Source organism: Phyllostomus discolor, chromosome 2 (assembly GCF_004126475.2).
Source record: "Phyllostomus discolor isolate MPI-MPIP mPhyDis1 chromosome 2, mPhyDis1.pri.v3, whole genome shotgun sequence".
Taxonomy (NCBI): domain Eukaryota; kingdom Metazoa; phylum Chordata; class Mammalia; order Chiroptera; family Phyllostomidae; genus Phyllostomus; species Phyllostomus discolor.
In genome coordinates, this window is record NC_040904.2 from 9,713,602 (window position 1) to 9,741,430 (window position 27,829).

Below are 27,829 nucleotides of genomic sequence, written 5' to 3' on the forward strand. Positions count from 1 at the left end.
TAGAGAGACTCTAGGAAAGTTTATTAATGTTTCCTATACACATGATTGGGGAACAGTATAATCAACAGATGTGATTTTATACCCTGATAATCAGTGCAAATATAAATACGCTTTTACCACCTTTCATCAGACAGCCACCCTCATTTTTATACAGGAAAACATGTATCTAAGCGTGTAAGACCCCAGCGATCCCTTTCGCAAGTCTGTATTAAAAGGTAATACACATCAGAAGGGGCAACTGTGTCTCCTGAGGAGTCCACATAATCATCTTGCCTTGTCGCTTTGAGCCAGAAAATAACGGTGAGTTTCGGTTAATAGGAGTTATCAGGCATTGTAAGCCATGTCCACACGGAGCAGGGTTGCAGTCGGCTTGATGCAGGAGACGTGGTTTGTGGGTGGTTCCATCTGGTGGGCTCAGACGACCTTGTCTTCACCAAGTGCCCCTAACTCTCGGCAAACTTGGGGTTCATGACTGTGGTGGTGGCACTCTTGAAAAGTGGGTTATCCTGGTAAGAAAAGCAAGTTGGACTTGTGAGTGCAGGGGAGGCAGCAGTAGGGCAATCTTCCCGCTGGTTCTAGTCCCATTGGCAGGGCTTGCACCCAGGAGCTCTAAGGTTGGTGGTGGGGGAGGGGAGGCGGTAGCCCTGTGTGTGGGTTACACAGGGCTCGATGGAGAGATCCCCCATGCGGGACCAGGGCCCCCAGGGACGACCACTCACGTTGTTCCACTGAGACTTGAGCTTCTCCTTCTCAAAGCGCTTGTACTCCCTGAGGTCACTAAGGTGGGTCAGAGCTTTCCAGATGACCAGCAGGAGGACACCGATCAGCACGACTCCTGCCACAGTGCCCCCCACGATGGCAGCGATGTTGGGGCCTTTTGGACACTCTGAGGTGGGGAAGAAGCACATACACACCCAGCATCAGACTCTCCCCAGCTGCCAGGCCCCCTGGGTGCCCCTGTCCCAGGTCACTGCTCAGTCCTCAGGCGGACAGATCTTTCCCACTATCCGGCTTATAGCCATCAGTAGTTGAGCAAACAACCTGACCCAGCCCCAAGTCTGGGTCAGGGCAGGGTCGGGTCAAGGCCAGGCCATGCAGCTCCAAATGCAACTGTGTGGACTCTTGTTTACAAAGAAAGAAGGGCCCCGATTACCAGCTAGCCAGGGCAGAGCACGGATGGGACGCTGCTGCGAACACGGAGCCTCCCCGCTTGACGTGGAGCCTTCTAGGCCACAAGGAGGGCTCCCGCTGTGGGGAAGGGGGCTGAGAGCGGGTCTCAGTACTGCAGGGGCCCTGGTGGCCTGCTGACCCACGTGCAGCCACCTGGGTAGCTGGGCATCCCAGCCCTGTGTCCCCTTAGCCTCTCTGGGCGGGAACAAGGTGGAGGTGCTGGGAGTTTGTGGGCTCTCAATGCTGCTTGTCTAAAGCCCTTAAGCCATCCATGGGGGTCTGTTTACCACAAGTCCCAGTGTCCCCACGTACCCCTGTCATTGTCACCCAATGTAACTCCTCAATATTGACCTACCCTCACCCCCCCAGTACCCCATCATGGCCTGTGGATCCTGCACCTGTCCCTCATTTCTCCTGATGAGGACCCTGTGTTCCATCAGCGGGCAGTTCCCTCCTCTGTCCTCAACAGACCCGGTGACCCAGCCCAGCCCACCCTCTCCATCTCCCAGCCTCAGCACCTGGACCTCGGCAGCCCCTCCCGGTCTGCATCCAGCTGGGCCCCTGGAAGTCCTGTGTTTAGCAGGCACCCCCCAGATTAATGTCCACGCCCTGCCACAGGTCTGTGTCCAGTTTTTGAGAACACAGTTCAGATTGTCCCTCACTCTCCTGAAATTCTGCTAAGGGCTCCTTATCACATTTGGAAAGAGACCCAAATGCCTCCTAGGACTCACAGGGGCCTCGCACGACAGGCACCCAGTGCCCCAGACTGTACACCCACTGTCCCCCACGTATGGATGCTCTCATCACTGGCCTGACATGCAATGCGTCCTCCTCCAAGAGACCTCACCTGTGAGCTCGGGAAGTGTGCTTGGCCATGCTCTTTGCGACTGTGTCCCTGGCTGCAGCCCTCCGCCCCCCAGTCTTGGCATTAGTGTTCTGACGTGTTGGCGAGGGACTCCCACCCCCCTGGCACATGAATCCTGAGATGACAGGGTTGGCGTCCTTGTGTCCTGCACTGTTACTAGGCCTGGTACAGACCTGGAGCCGGGCAAATGGGCAGTGAGCAGCACTTGGGAAACACGATGCCTGGTCTCTGAGGGGCCTTGGATTCCCCCACACCAGGGCTGAGCTCTGAGCATGCAAATTGTCCACTGGCCACATAGCTGTTTCTGGACCAGCTCGGGGACACAGGGATCCAGGCCTTGGTCAGCATCCCTGGGGATATCACCGGCTCGGGCCATGTAGTCCCTCCAGCAGAGTCCCATGCCCTCGAGCTAGGGCACAAGCTATGCCCTGCCCCTCACAACTCCAGAAGGTACGGTCGGAGACTGGAGTCTAGGGCAGGAGGCCCACGGTCCTGGATGCTGGCATGGCCCTGCCAGGCTGGCCTTCCCATGAGGAGAGGGCCCAGTGTGGCAGCTTCAGCATCACCAGAGGCCCCACAACTCAAGGTCTTGCGCCCATGCGCCGTCTGGCAAGGACTCACCTCGAATCTCTTCCACGTAGATATCATGTGTGTCCTTCCCATCCAACTGCCACAGGGTGTAGGTCATCCAGCAGTCTTCCGAGTCGCGCTCCTTGCACTTCCGTGTCAGCTTGGGGTTCCTCAACGGACTCCGCTCATGGGGCGTGCTCAGCAGTTTCAGTCCCTGGCACGCCACACTGCAGTTCTTCACGAAGGGGCCCTTGTCGAATTTCAGGCACTCAGCACAGGACCTGCAGAGGGGCCACTGCATGAGCATGTGTGTGAAGGGAGTAAAATTGTGTGAAAGCGTGTGGCAGCGCGAGCAACATTAGGAGAGAGTGCTGGTGTTTGGGCACCAGGGTGGCCCTGGTGGGGCTGGTCCTGGCTGCTCAGGGGCTAACCCTGGTGCCCGTGTGACCTTTGTGGCTGGGGCGGGAGGTGGTGCTCCTGGGGAGTGAGGTGGGCAGAGGTCCCGGGACCTGGAAGCCTGACAGATGGGGCCCCAGACGGCCGTGGCTCTTGGAGCTGAAGGACAGCAGTGGGTGTGCGGACGTCTGGAGGAGGGCAGCCCCCATCTCCTCCTGGGGTCCCAGCCAGGCAGCAGATTTCTGCTGGGGGGCTCACAAGCGCGCCGGTTTCAAGCAGGGGGAGCACTCACTTCTTGTCGCTGCAGAAATGGGGGCACACTGTGCAGTCCTCACAGAAGGGCAGCTGGTAGCCAGAGTCGCACTGGCACGTGTTGCACAGGCACTGGCCTCGGCCACTGCAAACGTTCCCCCGCAGGTTCAGGCAGCCCTCTGTGGACTGTTGGCACTGGCAGGCCGAGCCCCCATAGCCCGGTTTGCAGAGGCACTTGCCGCAGCGGCATTCACCACGGTCTGGGAAACAGTAGGGACCCCACAGAGTCACCCCTGCCCAGCCCCAGCCCCCACCCCCGACTCGGCCTCCCACTCACCAGGGCCCGGCCCCAGGACCCACTCCTGGCCTTACGTCTGCCTGTCCGCCGCACCGCCCACTCTGCCCCTGGCTCCCGAGCACTCACCAGCGCCTCCGCAGACTCTGCCGTTGTAGCGCTCGCAGTTGACGTTGTCGCACTCGCAGAACTGCCCGAAGATCTCCTTGTTGGGCACGTCGCTCCTGTGGCACACGCACTGCCCGCAGATGCAGTCCCCCAGCCCCGAGCAAACGATGGAGCTGTTGTCTTTCCGGCAGCTGCCTTCCAGCTCCTGGCTGCTCCGGCCCTGCGTCTGGCACTCACAGTTCTTCCCAATGTAGCCGGCATCGCACCTGGACAGGAGGGACACCGCTCAGGGCTCCTCCCCAGGACCCTCTGCCCTGTGTGTGGCTCCTGACCTGGGGGCGGGGTGGCTCACCTGCAGATGCCGCACTCCACAGAGCCCTTGTTCCCACAGTGGTTTCGGTCCCGGCTCATGTCGCGGCACTGGCACTCGCACTGGGGAAGTAGCCTCACGGTCAGCGTGTCCGTGAAGCCCAGCGCCCGGATGACAAACGACTGCTCTTGAATGCACTCTGTGGCTGTGACCTTCACCTGGAAGGTGACCTGTGTAGGGAAAAGCACAGCTCAGGAGAGGCCAGGGCACTGGGGTTGGGACCCTGCTTCCAGGCGTGGAGGGCGTAGGCCTCTCAGGGGTCCCGGGAGGGAATGGATGGAGGGTGGGGGCAGGGGAAGAACAATGAACACTAAAGGATTTCTCCGGAACTTGGGGCTTGAGATAAGAAGAAGATTAGACGCCAGAACATGGCAAGCGCCATCTTGTGGTCCTCCCCGCACCGGCCATCTCCGGCCTGCACTTCGGCTGGGGAGATGGCTTTCAGAATGCTTTGTGCCGTACAAGCATTCAAAAGGATTTTTTAAATGGGGTACATATTATTTTCATTGAGCTGTAAGAGTTTTTTTTAAGATTTTATTTATTTTTATTTTTAGAGAGGGAAGGGAGGGAGATAGAGAGAGAGAGAAACATCAATGTGTGGTTGCTGGGGGTTATGGCCTGCAACCCAGGCATGTACCCTGGCTGGGAATTGAACCTGTGATGCTTTAGTTCAAAGCCCGCACTCAATCCACTGAGCTATGCCAGCCAGGGTCAAAAGGATTTTACAGTGACTTTGGAAAGGACATATACTTTGTCCCTAAGTTCAGCATGCTGACGTGCCAGAGTCCCACAGGAGGTCCTAACGTCGGAATGGGGAACCGTGTTCTCACCCGGGATAAAGGGTCAAAATCATGCCTGAGAGGGCAGGCTGAGACAGAGCAGAGTCCCTGCCAGCCACACGCCTGCTGGAGGTGGACACCAGCCCTGAGCTTCAGGAAACGCCAGCTTGTCAAGAGTAAGGCACTCCCAAATCAGTTTCAATAAATTTCCAAATGGTACATTAACATAGAGCAGAAATGGCAGGAAACATATGTGTATATGAAGCAATCAGCCAACCACAAGATTAAATAAATTCTCCTGTGAATCACCCAGTGCAAGAAGGAAACGTTTCAGTAAAAACTCTCGTGTAACATTTAGTAAGTAATATGTTTGAAGACATTCTAGTGTCATATTTAATACTGCAATACAAGCAAGCATTTTGCTGATTAGTTCACAGCCAGTGAAAGGAAAAATGTAATTGTTATGGTCATGATAAATTTAAAATATTAAGGAAGTACGTCAGTGTTTGTTTCCAATCATCTGCTTGGCCTCTACTTGAATGTGTTTTCAAAAAACAGAACAAAAACATAAATCAAGAAAACCAACCCAGCCCTGGCTGGCGTAGCTCAGTGGATTGGGCGCGGGCTGCAAACCAGGCATCGCGGGTTCGATTCCCGGTCAGGGCACATGCCTGGGTTGCAGGCCATGACCCCCAGCAACCACACATTGATGTTTCTCTCTCTCTCTCTCCTTTCCCCCTCTGAAAATAAATAAAATCTTTAAAAAAAAAAAAAAAGAAAACCAACCCAGATGTGTAGCGGGTGGAAAGAACACCCTTAACCGAGAAGCGCTGTTCCAGTGTCTGCTCCCAGGGGGCGCTGCCGACCTTGTGGTCATTAGGGCTACGCCAGGGATTTCTTGGGTGATGACAACAAGGATGCCCTGTGCCAAGGACGGTGCTAAGCACACCGCCTGCTCCTCCTTAACAGGGAAGATAAACTTATGTGGATCCCGTTTTGCCTGAGAGGTTTCCAAAGGAAGGGAACTGGACCTCTGGTGGGCGGACCTTGGCTCCTACCCATGACTTACTTCTGAGCTTTCTGTTTCGCCTGGGTGCACTCCCTTCTAGCTGCCACTGGGAGAGCACCTTCTAGAATGTTGGGAAGGAACCTCACCGGCACATTGATCTGGACACCGTCGCAGTCCCCCCGGGGCTGGTTCCTCCGTGGTTCTCTGTTACCGCAGAATGAGTCATAGGTGACTTTCACGGTGTTGGGGACGGCGTTGTGATCCAGAAAGACTCTGGAGGAGAGTTTCTGTGGGCAAAGAGTGGCTGCTGATTCAGGTGGGTCGTTCTGCTGTTCCCAGGCAGTTCCAAGTCTGGGCTTTCGCACGCTTCCCCATTCCCCTCTCCCTGCGCCCACAGGCGCACAGAGAGCTGGGAAGGTGCCTGGTACCGCACCGTAGAACAGGTGTCGGGTTACCAACACCAGGGCTCCGCCCTCGAGACAGGCCAGTGAAGGAACCTCCATGGAGACAGGTCTCAGCCCGCTGAGAATGGGGTTTGACCCTCCTGCTCACCTCTGAATCCCCAGTGCCTGGCACAGGTAGGAGCTAGAAAACTGCAGTACATGACAAACAGAGAGAGAGTGAGGAGAGGGAGACAGACAGACAGACAGAGAGACAATGAGGAGGAAGAGACTGAGAGAGAGAGAAAGAAAAAGAGAGATCGGCAGAGAGATGGTGAATCAGCCCACAATGGTGCACCACCCCAGAAGACAGGGAAACACACGTAGGCAGCAGCTGGGGTTCAGGAGGACCCTCTTTGGGAGTACAGGGCTCCGAGAACATGCAAGAAGCCATCAGAGCCTCCTCGGTGGGACTTCAACGAAATTCAATGGCTTTGGCATTTTGTAGGGTGCTTCCAGAGAGCCTGGCTCAGGGAGGCCATCAGAACCTTTGGCCGAGGAGACGGCCTGGGCATGTGTTTCAGAGAAGGCGCTGGTGAGGGTCCCACATGACACGTGCCATGCCAGCGACCAGAGAAGGCGCAGCGGCCCTGTCGGAAGTCCAGAGTCAGTTTGCCCTCAAGGCCTGCGGGTGGTCCATACAAGGCATGGGGTCTCCCCTCCAGAACACCCTTTTGTTGACCTACAGGGGGATGGCATCTGGCCCCCAGCAGAACACCCAGGGACTCACATTGTAGGCATTCTTAATGAGCTGGACCACGTTGCTGGAGTCATCCGACAGCTCCCCAACCGCAGACTTGGGGATAATCTTCGTGAGTTCCTGTCGGGCAAGAAGACCAGGTGGGTCACGGTACAATCCCGGGGCTATGGAAATCTCTCAGCCTCTGCCGGTTTGTAACACCCCAGAGGGTTCCTTCCCACCTGTACACTGACTCAGACGACCCCCCACCCAACGTCTCCCAGTACTTAGTTAAGACAGTGCATAGTTAGTGGTGTGCTGGTGAACTGTTAGCATCGGGCTCTCAGGGGAGAACACCCTGAGCTATAGCATCTGCCAATTTCCTTGGTGTAAATACTCCACCTGGGCAGACTTCACACTGCTGGTATCGCTGAACAAAGAGCTGAAGAGAGATGTGCCTTGAAGAGATGGTTAGGCAGTGTTCCCACCGTGCAGGTGTAACCGCTGCAAACCGTGAGGGCATGGGTGATGGAGAATGTGACAAGGCCTCAGGAAGGGGTGAGTTTGGAGCATTTCAATAAGTTGATATAACTGGATTTTCATAATGACCATGTTAGAAGCAATGAGATAGTCCACTCTGGCAGGCCAGGGTGAGCTGGTTCCGCTGTGCCCGTGGGGTAGCAGGCCCAAGCACCGGTAATACAGACAGGCCTGGGGCCAGCCGCCAGGGCGGCTTGGACCACTTCTCCCCCACACGCACCTTAGCCTGGTTCAAGGGTCACACCATCATTCATTGAGGATTGCTCTAACACTTTGCCCTATGGGACTGATGGTTGGGCCAATTTCCTGCATCAAAGCCCTTCTGTGACCACCCAGAATCAGGTCCCGTGACCTCCATGAAGCTCACAAGGATGGTTACAGCCTGGCCACCAAGCCCCTCTGGCCTCCATCACCCCACTCCCCATCCACTCCAGCAGTGGGACTCCGCCATGACTTGGGAAAGCCTCGAGCTTCCGCATCCTGTCCTCTCTACCCTGTGGAGCCATGTTGCAGGAACACCAGGAGGGCCCCGTGTCCACCACTGCCCTTACAAATCACTGGTCACCTGGACACCCCTTTCTCATGAGCATTGCGAAAGGAAGTCAGGGGACAGTCTCAGAAAGGCCTGTGACCTGCCCAGGGCCTCGTGTATGCTCCTAGGAGGGGAGAGTTTGGGGTTCAAGTTCCCGTCTCAGCTTGCACCCTGTCACCACCCTGTATTCTGGAACACAACTACTGCTGCTCACAATAAACAGCCGGGACCTACTACAATTTGGTGTGAAGGGGACTGTCACGTCTCATAATACAGTCACCTCCGCAGCTGCGAGGTCCTGACCTGCTGGTGCCCATGCAGCTAGTGCGGGTGGACTTTGAACCTGCTGCAACCAGCCAATAGCCCTGGAGGGGGCCTGGGCACTGTCCCTGTGTCTTGGCCAGCTCCCACTGCCTGCCCCCTCCCACTTCTCTGTGTGCCCTGCAAAGTTCTGGCCTTTCTCCAGAGTCTGGGGAAAGTGACAGCAGGAACTGCTGGTCTCACCATTGGCCATAATCAAGCGCCCTGCCCCTCCTGAGCAGAGGCCACAGCGGGCTCACCAATGGCAGGAGATTGTTGCACAGGGCGTAGGGACGGTGAGGAGCCGGGAGAACCTCATGCCCATCAGGGCAAGAGGAGCTCCTTCGCTAAACACTGGCCAGACACCAAACACACACAACGGTGACCAGAAAGAGAGGACAGACGGAGCGAAGCTGCGGCAGGAACAGGAGGCAACCCCCCTGAGGGTTCCAGGCTACTAAAGAATGTGGTGAAGACAGTAATTCAGAAAAGTCAGGAAGGACCACGGTTCCCCAGGCGGAGAAAGGGAAGTGATCTCGGGGTGTTGAAGTGTCAGCTTCCGAGAAGGGACAGCCGCTGGCCGGGGCCCAGGGTCTGTGGGTGACATGGGTGTGTTTCCCTGGGGCGTCCACCAAGCCACATGTTTACATTCGTGACCTTTCCTGAAATATCATCTCAGACTTCATGAAAATGCTCATACTCCATGTACGTGGATGAAAGCCTAGAGAGTCTCCGTCAAATAAAAAAACTGGATCCGCTGCTCCAAAACACTCACTACGTTGTAGCCAAAATGAGCCAATGCCAAGCCATGTGCTGCAAATACGCTACATTTCAAGGGAAGCAACCCTCTTTCACCCACACAGAGACGTCACGTGGCAGGAAGAGGCTTTGAATTTCCCAACAGCAGCGTTCGCACCCCTGAGCCGTGGCCCTGCGTGGCCGCCTGCCCCACACACCCAGCACGCAGAAGCAAAACTCAGCCTGTGATGACACTGAAATGTCCGTGTCCCGCCCTGTTGCCCAAGACCTTAAGTCTACTTACTTCATAGGTCTGCACCATTTTCTTGGTCACAGCAAAGATGGGCTGGATGTTGCTTTCAGCCAGTTTGTGTGCCAGCTGGCCCACCGATGGGTAGTCCTGGAGAGGAGATGCCCAGTCGGACAGTGCGGAGGCCGGCACAAGCTATCCAGGCTGACCGTCCACACTGCCCAGCACAAAGCAGGGGCCTGAGGCTGAGTCCTTCCCGCGCTGGCCCGAGGGCCCTTCCCAATGATGTGGACAAACGAGCAACATAACAGGATTGCAAGGGAAACCAGTTAAGAATGATGACCCTGAGAAAAACGGTAACTAGCAAGAAGGTGTGACTGGGCTCAAATGTAAAAACTGAACCTGGAAGCCATTTCTGAACAGGGACCTCTCATGCAAGACCTGCTTCAGGGAGAAGCCTGAGCAGAGCTGCCTACCTCTCGCTCAGAATTGCATGCCTGCACTGTGCTCCTGCCCTCGGAGGCAGTCCATATAAAGGAGTTCCTGGAACCGTATTCCAACCAATAAGACTGAGGTTTTCCAGGTCCAATTGGTGCTGCACAGTTAGAGCGCCATGGGCATCTTCACTGACCAGAGCGGCTCCATTCTGACCAATTAGGATCGTGCTTTTCTGGACCAATCACAGTGTGAGGATTTGGAATCCTCACTTGCATGAGAATGGATGACCAAGCAAAGGGACTTCTCTCTCTCTCTAGGGCAGCTCCCCTCTAGCTTGGTGGGGGAGGACATTTTCTCTTCCCACCAAAGACTGGGTTTCCCTGTCTACAGGTGTCAACACCAGAGGAAGCCACCTCAGCAGACTGGACCCCTGCAGACTGGAGCAGAGCAGAGCTGTCTAGCCAGAGGGGCCACGTTGAGGGGCCTCACCCTGCGGAACCTCACAGCCTTATCATAATTGAGCTGTTTGCACTGAATAAAGATTCTTCACCACATCCCAACTTGGTGACTCCTATTGGCATTGAAATGGCAATGAAATGGCACCAACAACTATCAGTTGATAAGAAAATGTGAAAGTGGTGACATGCTTTTGATCGGTGCACTGCAGAAGGAACCTCTCCCAACGTGGGAAGCAGAAACGAGAAGGAGCAGAGGGGGGTGTCTGTGATTGCACGGTGCCGGGGAACTCCTCCAACTTCCCTTGTGTGGGAGCTCCCACACCACCCCCAGCATGGGGCGCCTTGTTTTCATGATTGAGGGACAGTCTCGATTTCAAGCAGAGGCTCACTGGAACCTCAGATGGCACATTTCTCCTGTCCAAGTGATGGTCCCCTGGCATTTATCCACCGACACCCGCCCCTGGAGCCTGTAGGTTCGGGGCGAAGATCCCTGAGCTATACCATCTCTGAGGTGCTGTGTAGTGCCTGGAGTTGATGATTTCAGGGTGCAGAGGACCGTTTCACAGCAGGCCAGGCGAGAGCTGGCGGTTCAGGATGGCGGCTGCACACCCAAAGTGGAGAATGGCTGACCTCTTCGTGACAGTACAGCTTCTCACCCCAGACAAAGGGCCTCTTCCCATCCCTCTGAACCCCCGGAAGTGCTCCTCAGCCAGCCTGGAGTGACTCTGGCCTTCGGTCCCCCTGGACAGAACTACAGACACCCCGAACTTTGCCCTTTGGCCCAGGGTTTCCTCCCCAGTCCCTCGTGCTGTGTCCCCTCCCAACAAGGGCCCTAGACGGGGAGCACTCACAAACTCATTGCTTTTTTTGTACATGTTGTCCTCCAGGTGGCAGCGGCCGTCATTGGGGGTCAGGATGGCCCCCAGCTTCCCATCACCTGCAATGTGGAAGCCGTCGTCGGTGGCAAACACCAGCAGCCGAGTGACGTTGCGCCAGCCAATCTCATCCTGAGAGGGAGAAGACGGGGTCACCTGCCTCAGTTCCCTTCGTGGGGCTCTCACAGAGGGGAGGTGACAAGGGGCTACGCCTGTCCCCCCATTCCAGGGTTTTCAGGCAGGAGGCCCCAGAGACAAGATGCAAGCTGGGACCAGCTTCCCAACTCTGGTTCCCAAGGGTGGTCCAGATTCCAGCGCCTGGGGCTGGAGGTACTTCTGTAGGACGACGCGTTCCCAAATGCCCAGCGCGTGTGTGGGACCCAGAGGGGAACTGACATGCATGTTTCTATGAAAAAATATACACCTCTGAGGGACTAAATCCCCAGGGACTATTCCCAAAGAAGAAAAGAAAATACTTGGAGGAAAGTTTGTCACAGCGTAAAAACACTGCAGACACAAAGAGGAAAGAACCTCAGGGGCCCCGAAGTGGGGGATGAGAGGGGCAGGTGCGTTAGCAACTCGCCTGTTGTCACCGGGACATCACACAGAAATGAAGTGTGTGTCGGTGACGTAAGGACAGTAGTGCGCAGGGACCCGCAGAGAAGCTGGAGGAGGAAAAGCCAGTTGGCAGGTCAGGACTGCGAGGTTAAAACCACGAGGTGATGGTGTTGTACCATTGCCATCATGAACCCCGTGGGTGGATTGACCAGACAGGACCCTGTGAGTGAGGGGGCAGTCAGGGGCAGGGGATGGTCGCTGGGCGAGGGGCAGGCCAGATGTGGCCACCTAAGCCACATGACATGGGAGAGCCTCTGAGGACACCTCTTGTTTCCCAAGGGGCAAGGAGGCTGGCGGCAATTCTGCTCTAGCAACCACCAGCATCCGGCCACTCAGTGGTCTTGCTTTACAAGATCGTTTGCTCACATTTAGGCTTCAGAAGATGTGCCCCACATCACAAACTAACAACAGTGACATCTCTGGGTGACTGCAGGGTCTTCTGAGAGTGTTCAAGGTGAAGGTGGGGCCTGTGGCTGGGGGACCCAGGAACAGAGCAGGGACCGGGCCTTACCGGGCACGCTGCGACTTGCATCATGGCGTCCAGCCCCCCCTCGGGGGCGTCCAGGTTTCCTGAAATCAGCTGCTTCCCCACCTCGGTCTGGAACTGGTTGGAGTTGTCGGTAAGCTTCAGCACGTGCCTGAAGGCGAACGGGGGCTGGCACGCCTTCTCCTTGTTGGGGCACGGGTTCTTCAGCTTCTCGGGGTGCGTGTTGACAAAGGGGAGCACGGTCTTGTCCACGAAGGACCCGAAGCCTGAGGGGCAGAGGTGGGGGCAGGGGTGGGTGAGTGGGGGGAGCAGGGGTGGCACCAGGTGCTGGGGGGGCGGGGCTACAAGCCTGGGGAGTACGAGGGTGGGGCCTCAGTTTCCCCACTTGGCACAGGGCAGGAGAGGAAGGGGGGAGGGCCCATGGGGCGTGGGAGCATGCAGGTACGTGACCAAGCGTGTGTCCGTGTGTAATTAGGTATGTGTGAGTGTGTGTGTGTCCCCACACACAGACACAACAGCTCGGAGGGAGCAGAGACGAGTGTGACGTTCCACTCCCCTCACACACATGTGCGTCTGAGACTCGCACTTTGTAAGCGAGCCCGTGCCCGCCAGGCGTTGAGGCCCCTCTGCCCAGAGGTCAGGGCTGTGCTCGTGTGCCATGATTATTTCATTCAAGTTGTGATTGCTCTGCAGGACTGGCGCTGTAGGACTGTTGTCTTTCAAACCCATTGAGGAACAAACGAAAGGAGAAGGGAGGAGAGGAGAGGGGAGGGAGGTGTGGGATGGTGTCAGGAGAGCCAGCTCCCAGGTGTGGCCTCGGTGAGGATGCAGACAGGGGCACTGTGCGAAGCCTCCTCCCCCCGCCCCCCGCACCCCGTGCCCTGTCCCTCGGGACGTGGGTGGGGGTGGGGTGGGGTGGAGGCTCAGCTGCGGCCCTCACCGATGCGGCCAGACTCGGTGATCTCATTGAGGGCCCGGAGCAGGTCGCCCCCCAGCTTCTTGACGTTGATGAGGTCATCGAGCATGGAGTAGGACAAGTCCATCAGGTAGTACAGGTCGATGGGGTAGCCTTTGGCACGCCGGAAGGTCACGTTGAACACGGCCTCCTGACCTGCCGCAGACACGGGACAGCGTGAGGGGCGAGCCGGCTGGGGCAGAGCCGGTGTGAGTGGCTGCGCGCGCGGGTGGCCGGCTGCGAGGCCTGTCAGCCTTGGCGCCGCCTTCTCAGAGGGGAACAGAACAGTGTTTTCCAGATGTTTGCCCCTCCTTTTTACACAGAACACAGGATGCAGGGCTGAAAGACACCCGGCCGGCAGCCGCAGACCCCAAGCCCACCTGGTCTCAGATGGAGCGTCACTCGCTGGGGGAACAGCTGCTTCTGGCCCCCCTGCTGGTTCTCGTTGGTCTCCGAGAAGCTTTTGGGGTCCATGATGTCATCCGGGTCACAGCCCCTGGCCGTCAGCTGTGCCCTCGTGTCGCAGCGGACGGAGTCGGGCTCCCCTCGCCCGGTGAAGTTCTGGTGGGGAGAGGGAAGAGGGAGGGAAACGTGGAGGGCCCACAAGCTGGGAGCGGTGGGGGCTGACCTTCAGGGTCTGAGGAGGCAGACCCTCCCCATTTGCTCTGGCATTCAAGACAAGTGTCCCTAGAATACGGGGGTGAGGTGGGGGGGCTGGACAGTCCCCAGGGACGCCTGCCTCAGACAGCTCCTCCGTGAGGCCCCCAGACACGGCAGCGGCTGGGGCAGGCAGCTGTCCCCCTGCCTCCAGCAGCAGACACACAGGGGAACTGGTGTCCAGTCCGGGCTGGGCGTTGGGCGAAACTTCCGAGGCCCAGAGCTGAGTCTGGCCGGGGGGTTCTGCCCTCTGTCAGCAGAGCCTTTCTTGGTGGGGTGTGGCTCTCTCCCAGGGAAATGTGGGTGTCCCCTCTGAGCCTGCATGGCAGTCCCAAGGCACCTCAGAGCACCCACCGAACCCTGGACCCCAGGCCAGTGCTCTGGGCCAAGCCCCTCAAAATCCAGGAAGGGCCATAGGGGAGCAGAGGACTGGGGCCAGGGTACTTTCCTTGTGACCCTTTGCCCTCACAGATTCTCGTGGATTCTGACACCAGCAGGAAAGAAGAGGTCACACTGGTTGGGTCCTGACACTGGGCCCCAGCCAGCTGCACCCAAGGGAGGGTGTGCTAACACGGGAGTTGCTAAAAACCATGTTCACATCTCCGCCCTCTTTCACAGTGGAGAGTCACCAGACAGGCAGGAGGCCGGCTAGGCACAGGGGCTTGGTGACCGGGGTGGGGACAGGAGAGGGGGCAGAGGAGGGGCTATGCTTTCTGAGCTGCCCCTGTACTGTCTTCACTTTCGGAGCCCTGCGAATACTTTAAGTACCTGAGAAATAAAATGAACTCAACAGGCACGGAGAAGCAACAACCCCAAGACATAACTATGGGGCCTGCCGGTATTTCAGATGAATGTGGCAAATGCACGACAGGGGAGGAGGACCCCAACCCGAGAGGGATGCTTCCACCTGCTCGGCCACACCCCCATCGGAGGAGGAGCACCGACCACACCGACGTCTCCCGTGGGTTGCCTGGGGCAGGGGCGTGGGCTGGCGACTCAGAGACGGCTTTCTGTGTGTCAGAGGATCGAGACAGTGAGGAACTGTTCTCAGGCGTCTGGAGCCAGGCCTTTCGGGGGAGGGAACCAGGAAGCCTCAGAGAAGGGCTGGATTCCACGACCGGGAGATCTTGTTACCCCCGAGAGTAAGAAAGTGCTCGAAAACGAGGCTGGGGCCGCCAAGGTCACGGAGCCGGCCTGGAGGGGCGTCCCATGGCCAACTTGGGAACAATGTGAGCGTGAATGTGTCAAAACAACAACGATAGTTTATAAGCTACCAAACACAGTACAAATCAGCGGGTCCCTACCTACGAGAAAGAGATGACGTCATGGCCCTGACGTCAGAGCCATGAGGAGTCAACCAGCCATCTCACTGACAACCGATCGAGCACAAATCAGGGATGGAGGCCGAGGTTCGTGGTGGAAGCTTTGACGGGGCAGAGTGTCTGCAGGCCTCGGGCACCTCCCTGCAGATCACTTGTCCGTGCAAGGGGAAATAGGGACGTCGCGGTGCACAAGCCTGACAAGAGCGGCTCTAGCTGGTGTCATCAATAGTGGGACAGTGACAGCAGGAGCCGCCTGCATGGGGCTCCCACCAAATGTCCACCCGGACAGAATGGGAGGGACCGGCAGACAAACGCACAGTGGGGGCAGCACGCAGCCCTGCTGTCCTGAAGCTTCGGGCACGTCAAGGGTGAGAAGAACGTCCCACGTTCAAAGAGACGAAGGAGACAAGACATTCGAATGCACCGTGTATCCCTGCATTATAATATTGACCGGGGGGGAAAAAGCCTGGCCGTCCTGGGCTTTTGTGTTTCTTCCCAGGGGCCTCACCCTTAAAACGACAAGAGGGAATTAGGGTCCCAGGAGGGAACTTCTCCGCTTCTCATCGTATTCTGAAAGCTGGACTGCCTCTCCCCTCCCTGTGTGCCCCGGGCTGTAGGGGACACGGGCATGGAGTGGGCCCCTACTGCAAGTGTCTCCCCCTGCCCCCTGCCTCCAGGGGCCCACGGTGTAGGGCCTGGACCAACCTAGCACAGCCTCACTGTCTGGTTGGCCTCCAGGACGGCGTCGGGTCCGCCTGTCTCTCTGTGAGTTACACAACCCTTTACCCTGTTCTGCTCCTGTCCCACTAGGGAAGGGGCTGGTGATGGTCCTGGGGTGCCCGCAGTTCCAGAGGCAGAGGGGGGGGGTCCATCCCGGGAGGTGTGCAAGTGGGAAGGACCAGCCAGGAAGGAAGCTCTTACCAGCTTCTGGCACCAGGCGCAGCCAGGCCCTGACTCGATGCAGTCCCGGCAGGTGCTGACCTTGAATTTGTTGCACTCCTGGGAGAGAACTGGGGGTGAGATGAGACAGGCTCTGTGAGTGGGACTGCTGACCCCATGTGGAGTCTGGCAGGCATGAGGGGCTGTGAACATGGGTGGGTGGACAAATGACCAAGCCCACACGCAGGAGGTGGAAGGAAAAGGGGGGTCAGCAGGAGGACCAGGAAGGATGGGATCAGCCAGGGGGCCTGTGTCTGCCAGGATACAGAGAGCGGCCTCTGGAGGGTGTGAGGGTGGGTCCCACCCTTCCCCACGAGGAATGTCCAGCAGAACTCACCAGACCCAAGGAAAAGCAGACCGGAGAGGGTGAGCAGCAGGGAGTGCTGACGCAGCATTTCCTGTGGAGGGACGGGGCCTTGGTGACAGTCCTCAGACCCCAGAGTCTGGGGCTTCCTGCCCACGGAGCCCCTCCTCGCTGGCCTGGAGATGCAGAGCCAGGAGGCTCTGACCCTGCTGCTGAGGGTGTTTAGTATCTGGGTGAGGCCAGCACGGTCTGTCTCCCTGGCTGCCCTGCCCACCGGGCCTCCAAGGAGGAGCAGAGAGAGGGCCTCATGCTAGCAGCACACAAGGGCACACATGTACGTACACACCCACAGCACACAAGTACATGCACGAACACACAGCACACACGTCACACATACATGTGCATACATTACAGAGAGACGCCTGTGAACCATATGCCTCACACACGATCACATGTGCACATACACCACACATGTCATGAACAAACGCATGCCGACCACACACAGACACGCGGCAGAATCAGGACCAGAAGGAGAAGCCATCCCCAAGAGCCGAGGGCGCCCGGCAGTGAGGAGCGAGGGAGCGTTAGGCAGAGCCACTACCTGCCTGTTCGGGGCACCAGCCGCAGCTGACCGTCGTTTTGTTTTCCTGATGCGCAACTGCTGTCCTTACAAACCCAGTGCCAGGGGGTGGGGCGTGGACAGGGCGTCCAGCGAAGTGGCTCAGTCAGTGGTCACTGACCGCCAATGCTCCCAGAGGCACGATCGTGGGTGCAGGGTCCCAGGCCTGGTGTTCGAACTCTGTTCTGGTTCTCGGGGGTGGAGGCAGGACCTTCCAAGCCACAGCCCACTGGGCAGGGACCAGAAAGGGGCCGCCACAGGGGCCGCAGACCTGGGCTGGGCACCGAGCAACGAGGGCCCCTCAGAACAGCAGGGGAGGGGAAGCAGGGCTTCCTGGGGTAGGTGGGTCCCCCGGTCTGAAAACACTGTCACTGGCTCTGACATTTTATCTGACACCAAGGAAGCGGAGAGGGTGTTGAGCAGCAAGAAGCCAGGAGTTCACAGGCAGGAAGGAGCCGTGTTTTATCAGAAGCAAAAATCAGCACAACTCACCCTGAAAGTAACTCAGATGCCAGCTGCTCTGCTGGGGTGGGCCTCTGAGGCTCCGCGGGCATCCTGCCCCAACACACTGCCTGACGGTAGTGGGCCACCAGTGTGGCCTCGGGGCCCCAAGTCAGGGTGGGTCCACCCGGCTGGCAGAGGCCCCAACCCAGAGCCCAGAGCCCGCCTGCTTATTCTGGGGACCGTGTGGTCCCTGCTGTGGCCTGTAGGCTTCTGAGTGCATGTGGTCCCTGCCATGGGTCTCTGTGTACACACCATGGATGATCCGGCCCTCCCTTTTTTTTCTCCCACCCAACCCCAAGTCCCTGTCTTTCTGGAGGTGACCCTGCTCCCTACTTCTCACCAAGATTATACTCAGGGCCTGGAAGTGTCAAAACAGAACCCTCAATTCTTCCCAACTGTGTCGAAAGCAGAACCCGGCCTCCTCTGGCTTCCTGGGTCACAAGCACAGCCAGCAGGGGAGGCGGTTTCGGTTCGCTCCAGGCCGCCCGTTGTGGTCCCTCGATTGTGGAACATGGGCTTCGGCCAAGACCAGCCTCAGCCTTCCACCTGGGTCCCCCAGACTCTGGCAGCTGGACCGGTGCCCCGAGTGTGCCCACTGAATCCTCAGCTGACCTGCATCGCCCCAGGACACAAGGTCTGGTCGACCCCAGGATAGCACCCCCACTTCTGAGGCTAAGTGGGAGCAGAGGATGAGGGAACCCCTCCCCAAACATCCCAACTATGCGCGTGGTCTGGCAGAGTGAGTGGGTCCCCTGGTTTGGGGGCAGGACCTACAAACACAGCTCTGCCCCCTCCTGTGGCCACAGACCTGACACCCGCCCCCCCCCGGCCCCAACAGTCACCACAACCAGCTTGTAAACTCCTCGGGGCCGAGCGGCAGCAGGACAGGGACCTGGGCACAGTCACCCTTGCTGCACTTCCCCCCACAGAGAGTGGACCGCGTCTTTGTTCGGGCAAGACCCGCAGGCCGCAAGGCCTTATCTGAACCACAGGAAGTCGGGGAGGGGTGGGTAGGGGGGATGCGCTCTCCCCGAGGGTTACTTCTCATTTGCAGTAGCAGTGGGAATGGCCACTGCGGAAGGCCCCACCCCGCCACTGTGTGCCCCACAGGCCAGTGGGGACAGCACACCCAGATACGCGCAGCTCTGGGTGGGCAGAGGGAGGGAGGCAGAGCATGGGGCCTGGGAGTTAGTGCTTCTCCTGGCTGCGGGCAAGCAGGGCTGGGTGGGGCAGGACTCTCCTCGCTGGGCCTCAGGTCACAGGGCCCCAGTGGCTCAGCACGGCAGCCAGGGCTGAACCTCAGAGGCCCGGGCCTTGCCCCAGTCCAGACTGTCCACACTCACAGACCAAGCTCTCCTAGGCATTGTCCCGGAGGCCGATCCCCAGGCCAGCGCTGTGCAGGGCCTGTGCCTGGGTGGCGGGCCTGCCTCAATGGCTCACTCTGCCTCAGTTTCCTCTGTCCAACTGGAGGGGTTTGCAGGCCTGTGCCTGGCCCTGGGGAGGACAGGCTTGGCTTGCAATCATGTGTGAAGCAACCTCCACACCCGAGGGCCCCGGGATCAGCGATGACAGCTGGCCGGGGAGTGAGCAGGCCAGTGGGAGCCCCAGGGCTGAGCAAGGAGAGGGGGAGGGTGCAGGTTCCAGCCAGGCCTGCAGAGCATGTGCCAGAGCGGGTGCTCCGACAGACAGCCCCCTGCCTCCCTTCTGCTGGAGGGCTGAGTGCCTCTCCCCAGCTAGGCCGCCATCTCCCCAGAGCTAGGAAGCACCCATCCCCAAGACTCAGGATACAAAACCCTGAGTTAGGCTGTTTGAGAAACCCCAGACCCCACCAGCCTGTGAGGACCTGGGCCCTGCCCACTAGGGGAGAGATGGCACAATCCAGCGGAACTGTGGGCAGTGGCACCCCCAAGTTCCCTGTGCCAGCGGGCTTCCCAAAAGACCAGGCTCAGCACCCTCCCCTCTGCACCCAGTGAATGCAGCTACCCAGGGGCCCACTTCACCACAAATAAAGTGCTAAGCAGTCGGGTTCTGAGATGCGGAAGGAGCATTAGAAGAAAAAAGACAATATTCTAAACTACACACGCATGAAAAAATACCCATATTTGGTGAGACAGAGAAGAAAAGGGAACATTCGAAGAGAAACACCACTTTGAGCAAGAAGCAGTGGGAGGCGAAGCCGGTGAGTCAGGGAGAGCCGGCGTCGGCGTGGGTCGCCGCCGGAGAGGAAGGTTTTGCCCAAGTCCAAGTCCAAGCCCTCGGCCAAGGCCACTCGAGCTGCCATGGCCGCTCTGACTGCCAGCACTTGAAATGGGAGCTTGGCCTTGCCCTTTGGGGTCAGAGTCTAAAGCCACCTGAGTGCTGACTTACAAGAGGTCCCCAAACCAAGTGACGGGGGCCACGAGCATAGACGACATTCCGGGGAGGGGAGGAGAGGAGAGGGAGGAGAAGGTAGGGGTCCCTGCTCACTTGGGAGTGGGCGAGTCAGGGCTGTTTCACGGAGAAAAAAGCAATCGTCTGCCATGGACGAGAAAGAGGCCTCAGCCTGTCAAAATCGCAGTGTCAGGATGTGATCTGTCGTACTGGCTTTACATAAACGCAAACGAGAAGTGAGCACAGCTCAGCTCCGGTGGGGGCAGGGGCCCCGCCCCTCATCTTGGAGGTCCCGAGACGGATCCATTGGATTAAAAGGACACGAAGATTGAGGAGGACAGAGCCTACAGTTCTCCAAAGTTCCAGCCCCAAAGACAGTCCAAGCGCCCGTGGCCGTGGTCACAGCTATTAATTTCACTGTGGGTGATGTGCGAGAGTAGGGATTTGAAGAGACACAGCTTATGACTTAGTGGAGTAAGACAAGACTTCTCCGCGCCCCGCCCCACACATTAACTAGAAATTTCAAAACGCTATTATTTCTTTTCTTTAAAAAATTTGTCTTTTTCCATTACCATTTGCCCCCCTTATACCCCTCTCCCGCCCCCCCCCCCGACTATCTCTTAAGTCCACGATTCCCAACCTTTCCCCCTCGTGGCACACACAAACTAATTCCTAAAATTCGGCAGCACACCAAAAAATGTCTACTCGTTTCCAAGATCTGACCCAAACAACAGGTATAGTTTTGATTCATTTACACCAGACGGCTACTGTCGTGTTGGCTGTTGCGTTTTTTAATTTGACAGTCTAAGGGGAAAGAGGGCGGTGCCCCTGACTCAATAGTCAGCTGTTGCCTGCCTTAAAAATTCTCGCGGCACGCCGGTTGAGAAGAGCTGTCTTCGGTCGGAGAGGAAACGAATGCCACGCACAGGGTTTACAAACACAGTGGAAGAGGAGGCGAGGCCAGCGCCCTCCGTGCAGGGCGATGGCGCACTCAGCCCCTCGGGGATGTGAAGCGGATGCCCTAGATGCTCTAATGGTGGATGTAAAGGAAAGTTAGTTCCCGTCCGGGGCTGGAGGATCCAGAAGTGAAAGAGCAACGAAAAGGGGGTGGAAGTCGGTGAATCAGAAAGCAAACACGAAAGCAAAAATGAATAATTACATCGAAACCCATTTCCTGGGGAAAAGCCATAAAACGGGTCCCCTGGAAGGGAAAAATGTATGATAATCACGGAGGCCTTTGAAAGGCAGAGTCGGACCAGGCAGGGCGGGTGGTGTTAGTTCCCGGGCTGTAACTGCACTGAGAAGCCAGGGGTTGGAGCCTGGGTGACCCTGGCTCTTGGGGTTTGAGGCACCCCCCCCCCCCAGCCCGGCCAGTCGGTCTTGGGCTCACTGGCGCACCGCACACCTGGTGCCCGGCTGTCAGGGACCCCCCCCACCCAGGGCCCTTCACACCGCAGGCACGTTGTTAATTCAGCTTCAGGAAATAAATTTCTAGAAAAGGCAGATGAATGTCTATGTGACATTGAAAACCTAAAGGGAAAAGAGGGCAAGAAGAGAGGTGACTCCGAAACAACAAATGGGGACATAAAATGAGTGACAGATGAAAAGATGTAAATACTATCTAATGCAAAAGGGGAGTGGTGATCTTCCTCTTCAAGGAGATCTCAGAAATTAATGGCAAAACAGCAAATGGGCCCCGGCAAAGGCCGTGGGCCGACAGACGTCCCACAAAGGGGGAGATGCCACTGGCCAGGGAGCTTTAGGAAGCCACGCTGGCTGGGGGGCAGGCAGAGCTATCGGAGTAGTGAGATTTCCGGCCCAGCTGTCGAGGGGCACGCTTCTTTAAGATTTCTAACACCCACCCAGCGGAACCTGCACAGCAATGAGAACGTGTGAAGGGCTTCGTTTTCGTGGTAAAAAGTGATTGTGTGGGAAGCTAGTATGTTTACCAGAACTGCCTGGGTTTCTCTCCTGGACAGGAGAGAAACACTTACGGGGCGGGGGGGTGGGGGGGGCACCCTTGTAAGTATTTGCGATTTTCTTTATTATCCTGTTTGCATTTTCCAAACTTCCTACAATAAATATACATAGTGGTTTTTAAAATATTCATTCACCTAAGAAAATCCCCGCTCGCTGGCAGCAGAGCAGTGGTCCTGAAGATTCTGTCCCTGCTGCCGGCATTTCTGAGGACGGTTGGTGGCCCCGTGGTGGTGGGAAGGACGGACCGCTGACGTCAGGGCCCTCCCTCATTCACGCACTAAAGACACACTTGCTGCTCTCTCCCCTCAGGGTGCTGCCTCCCTGATTCTGGGATTCTGACCCCTGCCAAGACCTTGCAGAACCCGAACCCCGCTGAACACTCCCGCTGAACTGTCATCACACCCCAGAGCTGCTGCACTGCAAAAGCCGAAGTGTGGCCACATGCACACAACCTAAGATGAAGTGGGGGGAAGCGCTGCTCCCGTGGGCTGGCTCTGCAAGCGTTCCCCGCCCCCCCAGACCCTAAAGCACTGGGAGTGAACCCACGCCCCATGGCCAGGGTGCTCCCAGGTAGCCCGATGCTCACCAAGGCACCGGCGGGGGGGGTGGCCCTGCTGTCCCCAGGGCTCCTCCCAGGTGAGGAGAACCCTGGCTCAGTGAGGTCTCGCTGTCAATGAGGCCAGCCTCGGGCCCTGCCTCAGCTCCCCAGCCCCCAGCAAACCCCTCGGACCACTTCTAGCTGCAATCCAGGGTGCAATACTTGGGTGACCCTCTCCCTAGAAGCATCCAGTGTAGCGGAATGACACCCCGTGGGCATGGAGGTCTCTGCATCTCAGACTGGCTGGATCTGAGCCCCCAAGAGGCCCGAACCCCACCCCAACCCCACATCTCCTGCCAAAGGGAAAGAGGCCGTGACTGACCCTGTGACACCTCCTGGGTGGAGGGCAGTGGCTGCAGGAGGCCTGGCAGGGAAGCAAGGGATCAGGACAGACACAGCCAGTCTTCTGAGGGAGCTTCTGCCTGTGGGAGGCGGCCCGTGCCGAGACGGCCAAGCAGGACAGTGGGGCCCTTAGGAACAAGACCGGGCAGAGTTCCTAGCACCCACCCTGTTGGCTCCAGCCTGCACTCACGGTTTCAGCTCACCCCCATCCACCAGGGAGCGAACTGCACCTGCCTGCTGTTCCGTGCGACGGTCCCAGCAGGGCCGGTGCCTTCCCCAGGCATGACCGCATCAGCCTGGCCCCAGGGCCAGCACTCTCCAACCTGCCCTCAGCCGCTGAGCGCCTGCGGACAAGCCGTTGTAGCCAGCGGAGCCTCCCTTATCAAACAGAACCAAGGATGCTGTGACAGTGACTTTCATGTACCCATTTGGCTGGGCCACAGTACCCAGGTATTTGCCAAACTCCAGTCTACATGCTGCCAAGAAGGTATGTTTTCACATGAGATGAACATTAAATCGGTGGACTTGGAGTAAAGCAGATTGCCCCCCCCATAGCATAGGTGGGCCTCACACAATCCACCAAGGGTCTTAAGAAAACTGAGGTCCCTGGAGGAAGAGCGAGTATTGCCACCAGATGGCTTTCCAGCTCGAGTTGCAACACCAAGTCTCCCCTGGGTTTCTGGCCTGCCCTGCAGTCTCGGCTGACAGTAGGTCCTGCAGTGGCACGAGCCAAATCCTCGAACTAAATCTCTCTTCATGTACACACACACAGGCACACACACACACACACACACCCATCCTATTGGTGCTGCTTCTCTGGGGGACCCTAATTGCTTCAGGTGCCGAGACAGGCGCCCGGGCTCACGGAAACTTGCTAGAGGTGTTTTTAACAAGCTTGTTGCTGATGAAGGTCAGCCGCACCGCAGTTTCCTGCTCTGCAGGTTCTAAAGGCCACAACAGCCCTGCTGAGCCCGCTCCTCTTCCCCCCAAATCAGAGCCAGGGGCTGTGACACCACAGCTCCCCCGGAGCCGAAATGACTCCACACGACGCCCTTCTCCGACCTGCGCTGTGTGGATTCTGCACTGGGTGGGGGCCCATGTGAGGGGCTCACGCAGAAACTAGGGTCGGCCCGCTCTTGAGCTCTCCCGGGCCTTGCTTCCTGGCTGCTGGAAGGCTCAGTGACATGAACACCTTCCAGTGCAGAGGAAGGAGCCCTGGGCCGAAGCAGAAAGGCCTGTCCGGCTCGCAGACTGGGCAGCTCCAGGACTTGGCTGTGCCCGCCAAGCCTCAGCTCGCCTGCGCCACGTGACTACGGTGCCCTCTCGCCAATGGTGGAAGCTACTGGAAACCACCAGCGCTGTCGAGAACTCCCACTCCACCCGCAGCCCGCCCCACCCTGAGAAAATGTGCTGGAGGCCCTTTCCCGCCTGTCCGAGCCCAGGGCGGCACCCCTCTCCCCTTCTGGCCCAGCTGCCAGGGCTGAACGCCGAGTTCTGCCAAGCCGGCTTCGTGGGAAGCCCACATGTGGAGAGGAGGCCCAGCTCCTGCGGTCAGACGGTGCCAGGTGGCTCAGGATCACAGGGCCCACTGACACACGGGAGCCCCGCCCCCGCCCAGCTGCCTGCTTCCCTTTGGTAGAGTGTTTGTTTAGGCAGATGCCCTCTATCAGGGTACAAGTCCCATGGGGATCGGCAGGGTCGGAGGTTAGATGGCAACACAGTCGACAGCCTCATGTGGGGTCCAGTTTGTGCAGAAGGGAACAGGCAGTGAGCACGCCCGCCAGGTCTGTCTGGTGGGTGTCACCAGAACTTCACCGAAAGGGGCTCAGCGCTGGGCAGAGGGGCCTGGCGTGGCCAGGGCCCCAACTCCCTGGGCGAACACAAGCGCTACCAACCCCTTGCAGGCAGCGTCCCCATCTGCAAAACGGAGCCAGTCGCCCATGACATCGCCTCGGGCAGGACTGGGGGACGCTCACTCAGTGACAAGCGAGCAGAACGATGAGCCCCGCCGATGCGTTCCACTGAGCTGGTGGGACCTTGGGTCACATGGCATCACCACAGGCTAGGCGCTGCCCTGTCCAAGGGCAGGCACTCATCTGCAGCCCTGTTCTCTGGGGAGCTTGGCCGGGACCCCTCTGGACACAGACATCCCTTGTCCACTTGTCCCCTACACCTCCACCCCTGGGGAGTGAGGCACGGATTCTGCTTTGGTTATGGAGTCTGTTGGGATTTAAACTACAGGCTGCCCAGCCAGGCCCTCCCATTTCACAGATGGGAAGCCAAGCATCCTGCTCACATCATGCTCCTCTGGGTGGGATGATATGTGGACGGCCCCTCCCCTGCCCCGGACAGCAGTGCCTCCTCTGCAGAACTTCAGCCAGGCCCTGGGTTGCCTCCTCTCCCCATACGAAATCACGTGCAAGCTGGCAACTGTAGGGCAGGTAAACCCACCCAGATCTCGGCGGGAAGACCCGAGGCTGGTGGGTGGGTGTCTGGCTGCCCAGCCTGCCCCGCCCCCCATCGGGCAAAGCCTTCGGGCAGCCCTGAGTGCCCTCAGCCCACGTTTGTCCACAGGCGCCTCTGCCAGTTGCTGATCAACTCGCTCACCAGCTAGAAAAAGAAACACTGGCACACCTCAGACCCTGAGCTCACTCCCACGGAAACCCTGCCCTTGGTCACTCCTCTGAGGTCACCTGGAGGTCAGGCATCCACAGAGTAAGGCCTTCCTGTGACCTTGCGCAGGATGCAGTACAGAGGGGTGTGGGCTCAGCCAGCGCAGTGCCAGGACTAGGCGGGAAAGAGACGCCCTCGGTGCGGTGCTAAGGGGACGCCCGCCCTGGATTCCCAAGGGGCCGAGTGCAGGCGCCGGTGGGGTGGGGGCCCTGCACCGGAGTGGCTGCCGCACGAAGGACCTCCCAAAGCTTTGCAGCAGCTCTTCTCTGCCAGCAACCCAGCATCTGGCCTCCTCGCTGTTTGCAAGGCCCTGGTGCCCTCAGCCAGCGGAGAACTCATCTCCCCTTCCTGTCACGGTGGCCCCTCCTCCTCCCTCTCCTGGTCCCAGGTGCCCTCTAAGGAGGAGCGCTCAGGTGCAGGGAGGTTGGCCGGGGACAGCAGCGGGGTCCCCAGCACACACACAGACACTCCCGCAGTCGGCAGAAGAGAACAGGGGTTGGATGCCGGTGGAGGGGCAGGTGGGACTGAGGAGGGGCTCGAGGTAGACCCCAGACTCTAGTCCCCCCAGTCCCAGGAGACCGCACCAAGGTGGAAAGTGCCACGCATTGTGCAAGCCACAGCGAGTGTTCAGGACAGGCCTCCAGGAGGCCAGTTTAGGTCACACAACGAATGCCTGTCTCCCGAACACTCACTGTCACCCAGCACTCTCACATCCTCAGGCCCAGCCTTGTGAAACGCTGAGAATCTGAAAGAAGTGACAGACACACCAGCAAGAAAGTATGCCATGAACACACACACCTCACAGAGATTTACACACACACGCACACACTCATACAACACACACTCACACAGCCCCATGTATTCCCCATACACCCACATTTAGACACACACACCCACTGACACATCCACACACACCACACACACTGATACACATCTTGGCACGTACCTACACTCACACATACCACAAACTCACGCCCCCCTCACATACGAACATGCACGCTCACACTCAGACAGATACCCACACTGTGCTGGAGACAGACCAGCGCAGGCAGCTCTGGGGGCAGGAGGGGAGCGGGGACTGACTCAGGCAGGGGAAGGAAGGCACAGCTGGCGTGGCCCCGCTACCCTCCTACACAGCCCGGCCTACACCTCCCACCATCCTCCTCTGGCTCTGCCAGCCTCGCAGCCCTCATCTCAGGGGCTCAGCAAGTGTCTGTGGCTGTTGGGACCCAGAAGCCTAGGACTGGGATCTGTGCCGTCCCTCCCACCACGCCAGGGCCCGGAGTGCTCAGTGACAGACACTCCCATCACTTCCACACAGCTCTGCCTGCTGTGGGTGCAGCGCTCCCCCTCTTGGGGTCTCAGTAAAAGGGAGCCTAGAGTGGATGATCCCAGGGCAGGTGACAGGGACCAAGGCCATCAGGGCTCCCTGCAGGGCCGGGCCAACTGGGGCTGCTTCCCTGGGGAAAGGCTACAGCCACCCTCCAGGGAAGAGCCACAGGGCCAAACTGCTCTGCACTGAAAGAGCGGCTCAGACACATGAACCTTGATGTCACTCACTCCGCTTGATGTCCTGCAGGCCGTGGCAGGGCGTCGGCTACGCTGGCAGGAGCTTCTGCTCACCCTTCACCAGGCTGGCTCTGTGGCACGTCGGGGAGGACACTGGCCAGCCCAGACTTTGATGGTGAAGGCGCAAGTCTTCCTCTTCTAAGGCTAGGAAAGTGAGGAAGTAGTTACATGTGGGTGATTGCACCACGTGTGGCCCAGCCTCCCTGCTATATATGGGCTCCTGAGGGGGCGTCAGAGGAGCGCGCTTACAAGGCAGATGGTGGAAAGTGCCACGCATTGTGCAAGCCACAGCGAGAGGCAGGGCGACGGGAAGGAGGCAGAACCGCCCGGAAGAAGGACCCATGGTGGCACCGAGGGCCTGCCTCCGGTGCCCTGCAGGGAACAGGGAGCCGCAGAGGGAGTGCCCCAGAGAGGGGACTGGCCTGCAGACTGAGCACCCAGAGAGAACGGCGGACCTGTCAGAGAAGGAGCAAACGGGGACGCAGGGGACGAACATTTGTTTATGGAAATAAAAATATTTACATGCACCAGAGCTGGAGAGTGAATCAGAGAGCGGGGTGGGTGAGCAGCTCAAGGGCACAGGAGATGGGAAAAGAAAGACACGGCCCTTTGTCCCGTGGATGCTGGACATCCACGTGACCACAGGAGTCGACAGCCACGTGACCACCGGAGTCGAGGAGAAAGAAGGATGAATGGGGAGGAGGAGACGCTCAGACAGCAGAAGAAAAGAGCCAGGTCGAGGGAGGGGCCCAGACTCAGAGTCTGTCCGGGGAGGGCGGAGAACGTCCTGCGACTCGGTTTACTCCGGGTCTGTCACCAAACCTACAC

The 27,829-nt window shown here is 58.3% G+C and overlaps 1 protein-coding gene across 2 annotated transcripts; it reads right to left on the reverse strand.

Annotated features, from left to right (window-relative positions):
* ITGB2 (integrin subunit beta 2) lies at positions 1-27,159 on the reverse strand. Of its 2 annotated transcripts, none has more exons than XM_036017501.1 (16): positions 26,993-27,159; positions 16,380-16,440; positions 16,025-16,113; positions 13,505-13,685; positions 13,110-13,280; positions 12,194-12,435; positions 11,041-11,196; positions 9,348-9,443; positions 6,985-7,074; positions 5,961-6,101; positions 4,009-4,196; positions 3,678-3,922; positions 3,300-3,513; positions 2,657-2,892; positions 720-886; positions 1-506 (listed from the first exon to the last, which is right to left on the reverse strand). In XM_036017501.1, the coding sequence occupies exons 2-16, from the start codon at positions 16,435-16,437 to the stop codon at positions 444-446; spliced, it is 2,337 nt and encodes a 778-aa protein (XP_035873394.1). In that variant the 5' UTR covers positions 16,438-16,440; positions 26,993-27,159; the 3' UTR covers positions 1-443. The 2 variants fall into 2 exon arrangements, with proteins under 2 accessions (XP_035873394.1, XP_028360331.1); XM_028504530.2 differs by having other exon boundaries at positions 2,657-2,886; positions 3,294-3,513.
* Between the last annotated feature and the right edge of the window lie 670 nt (positions 27,160-27,829).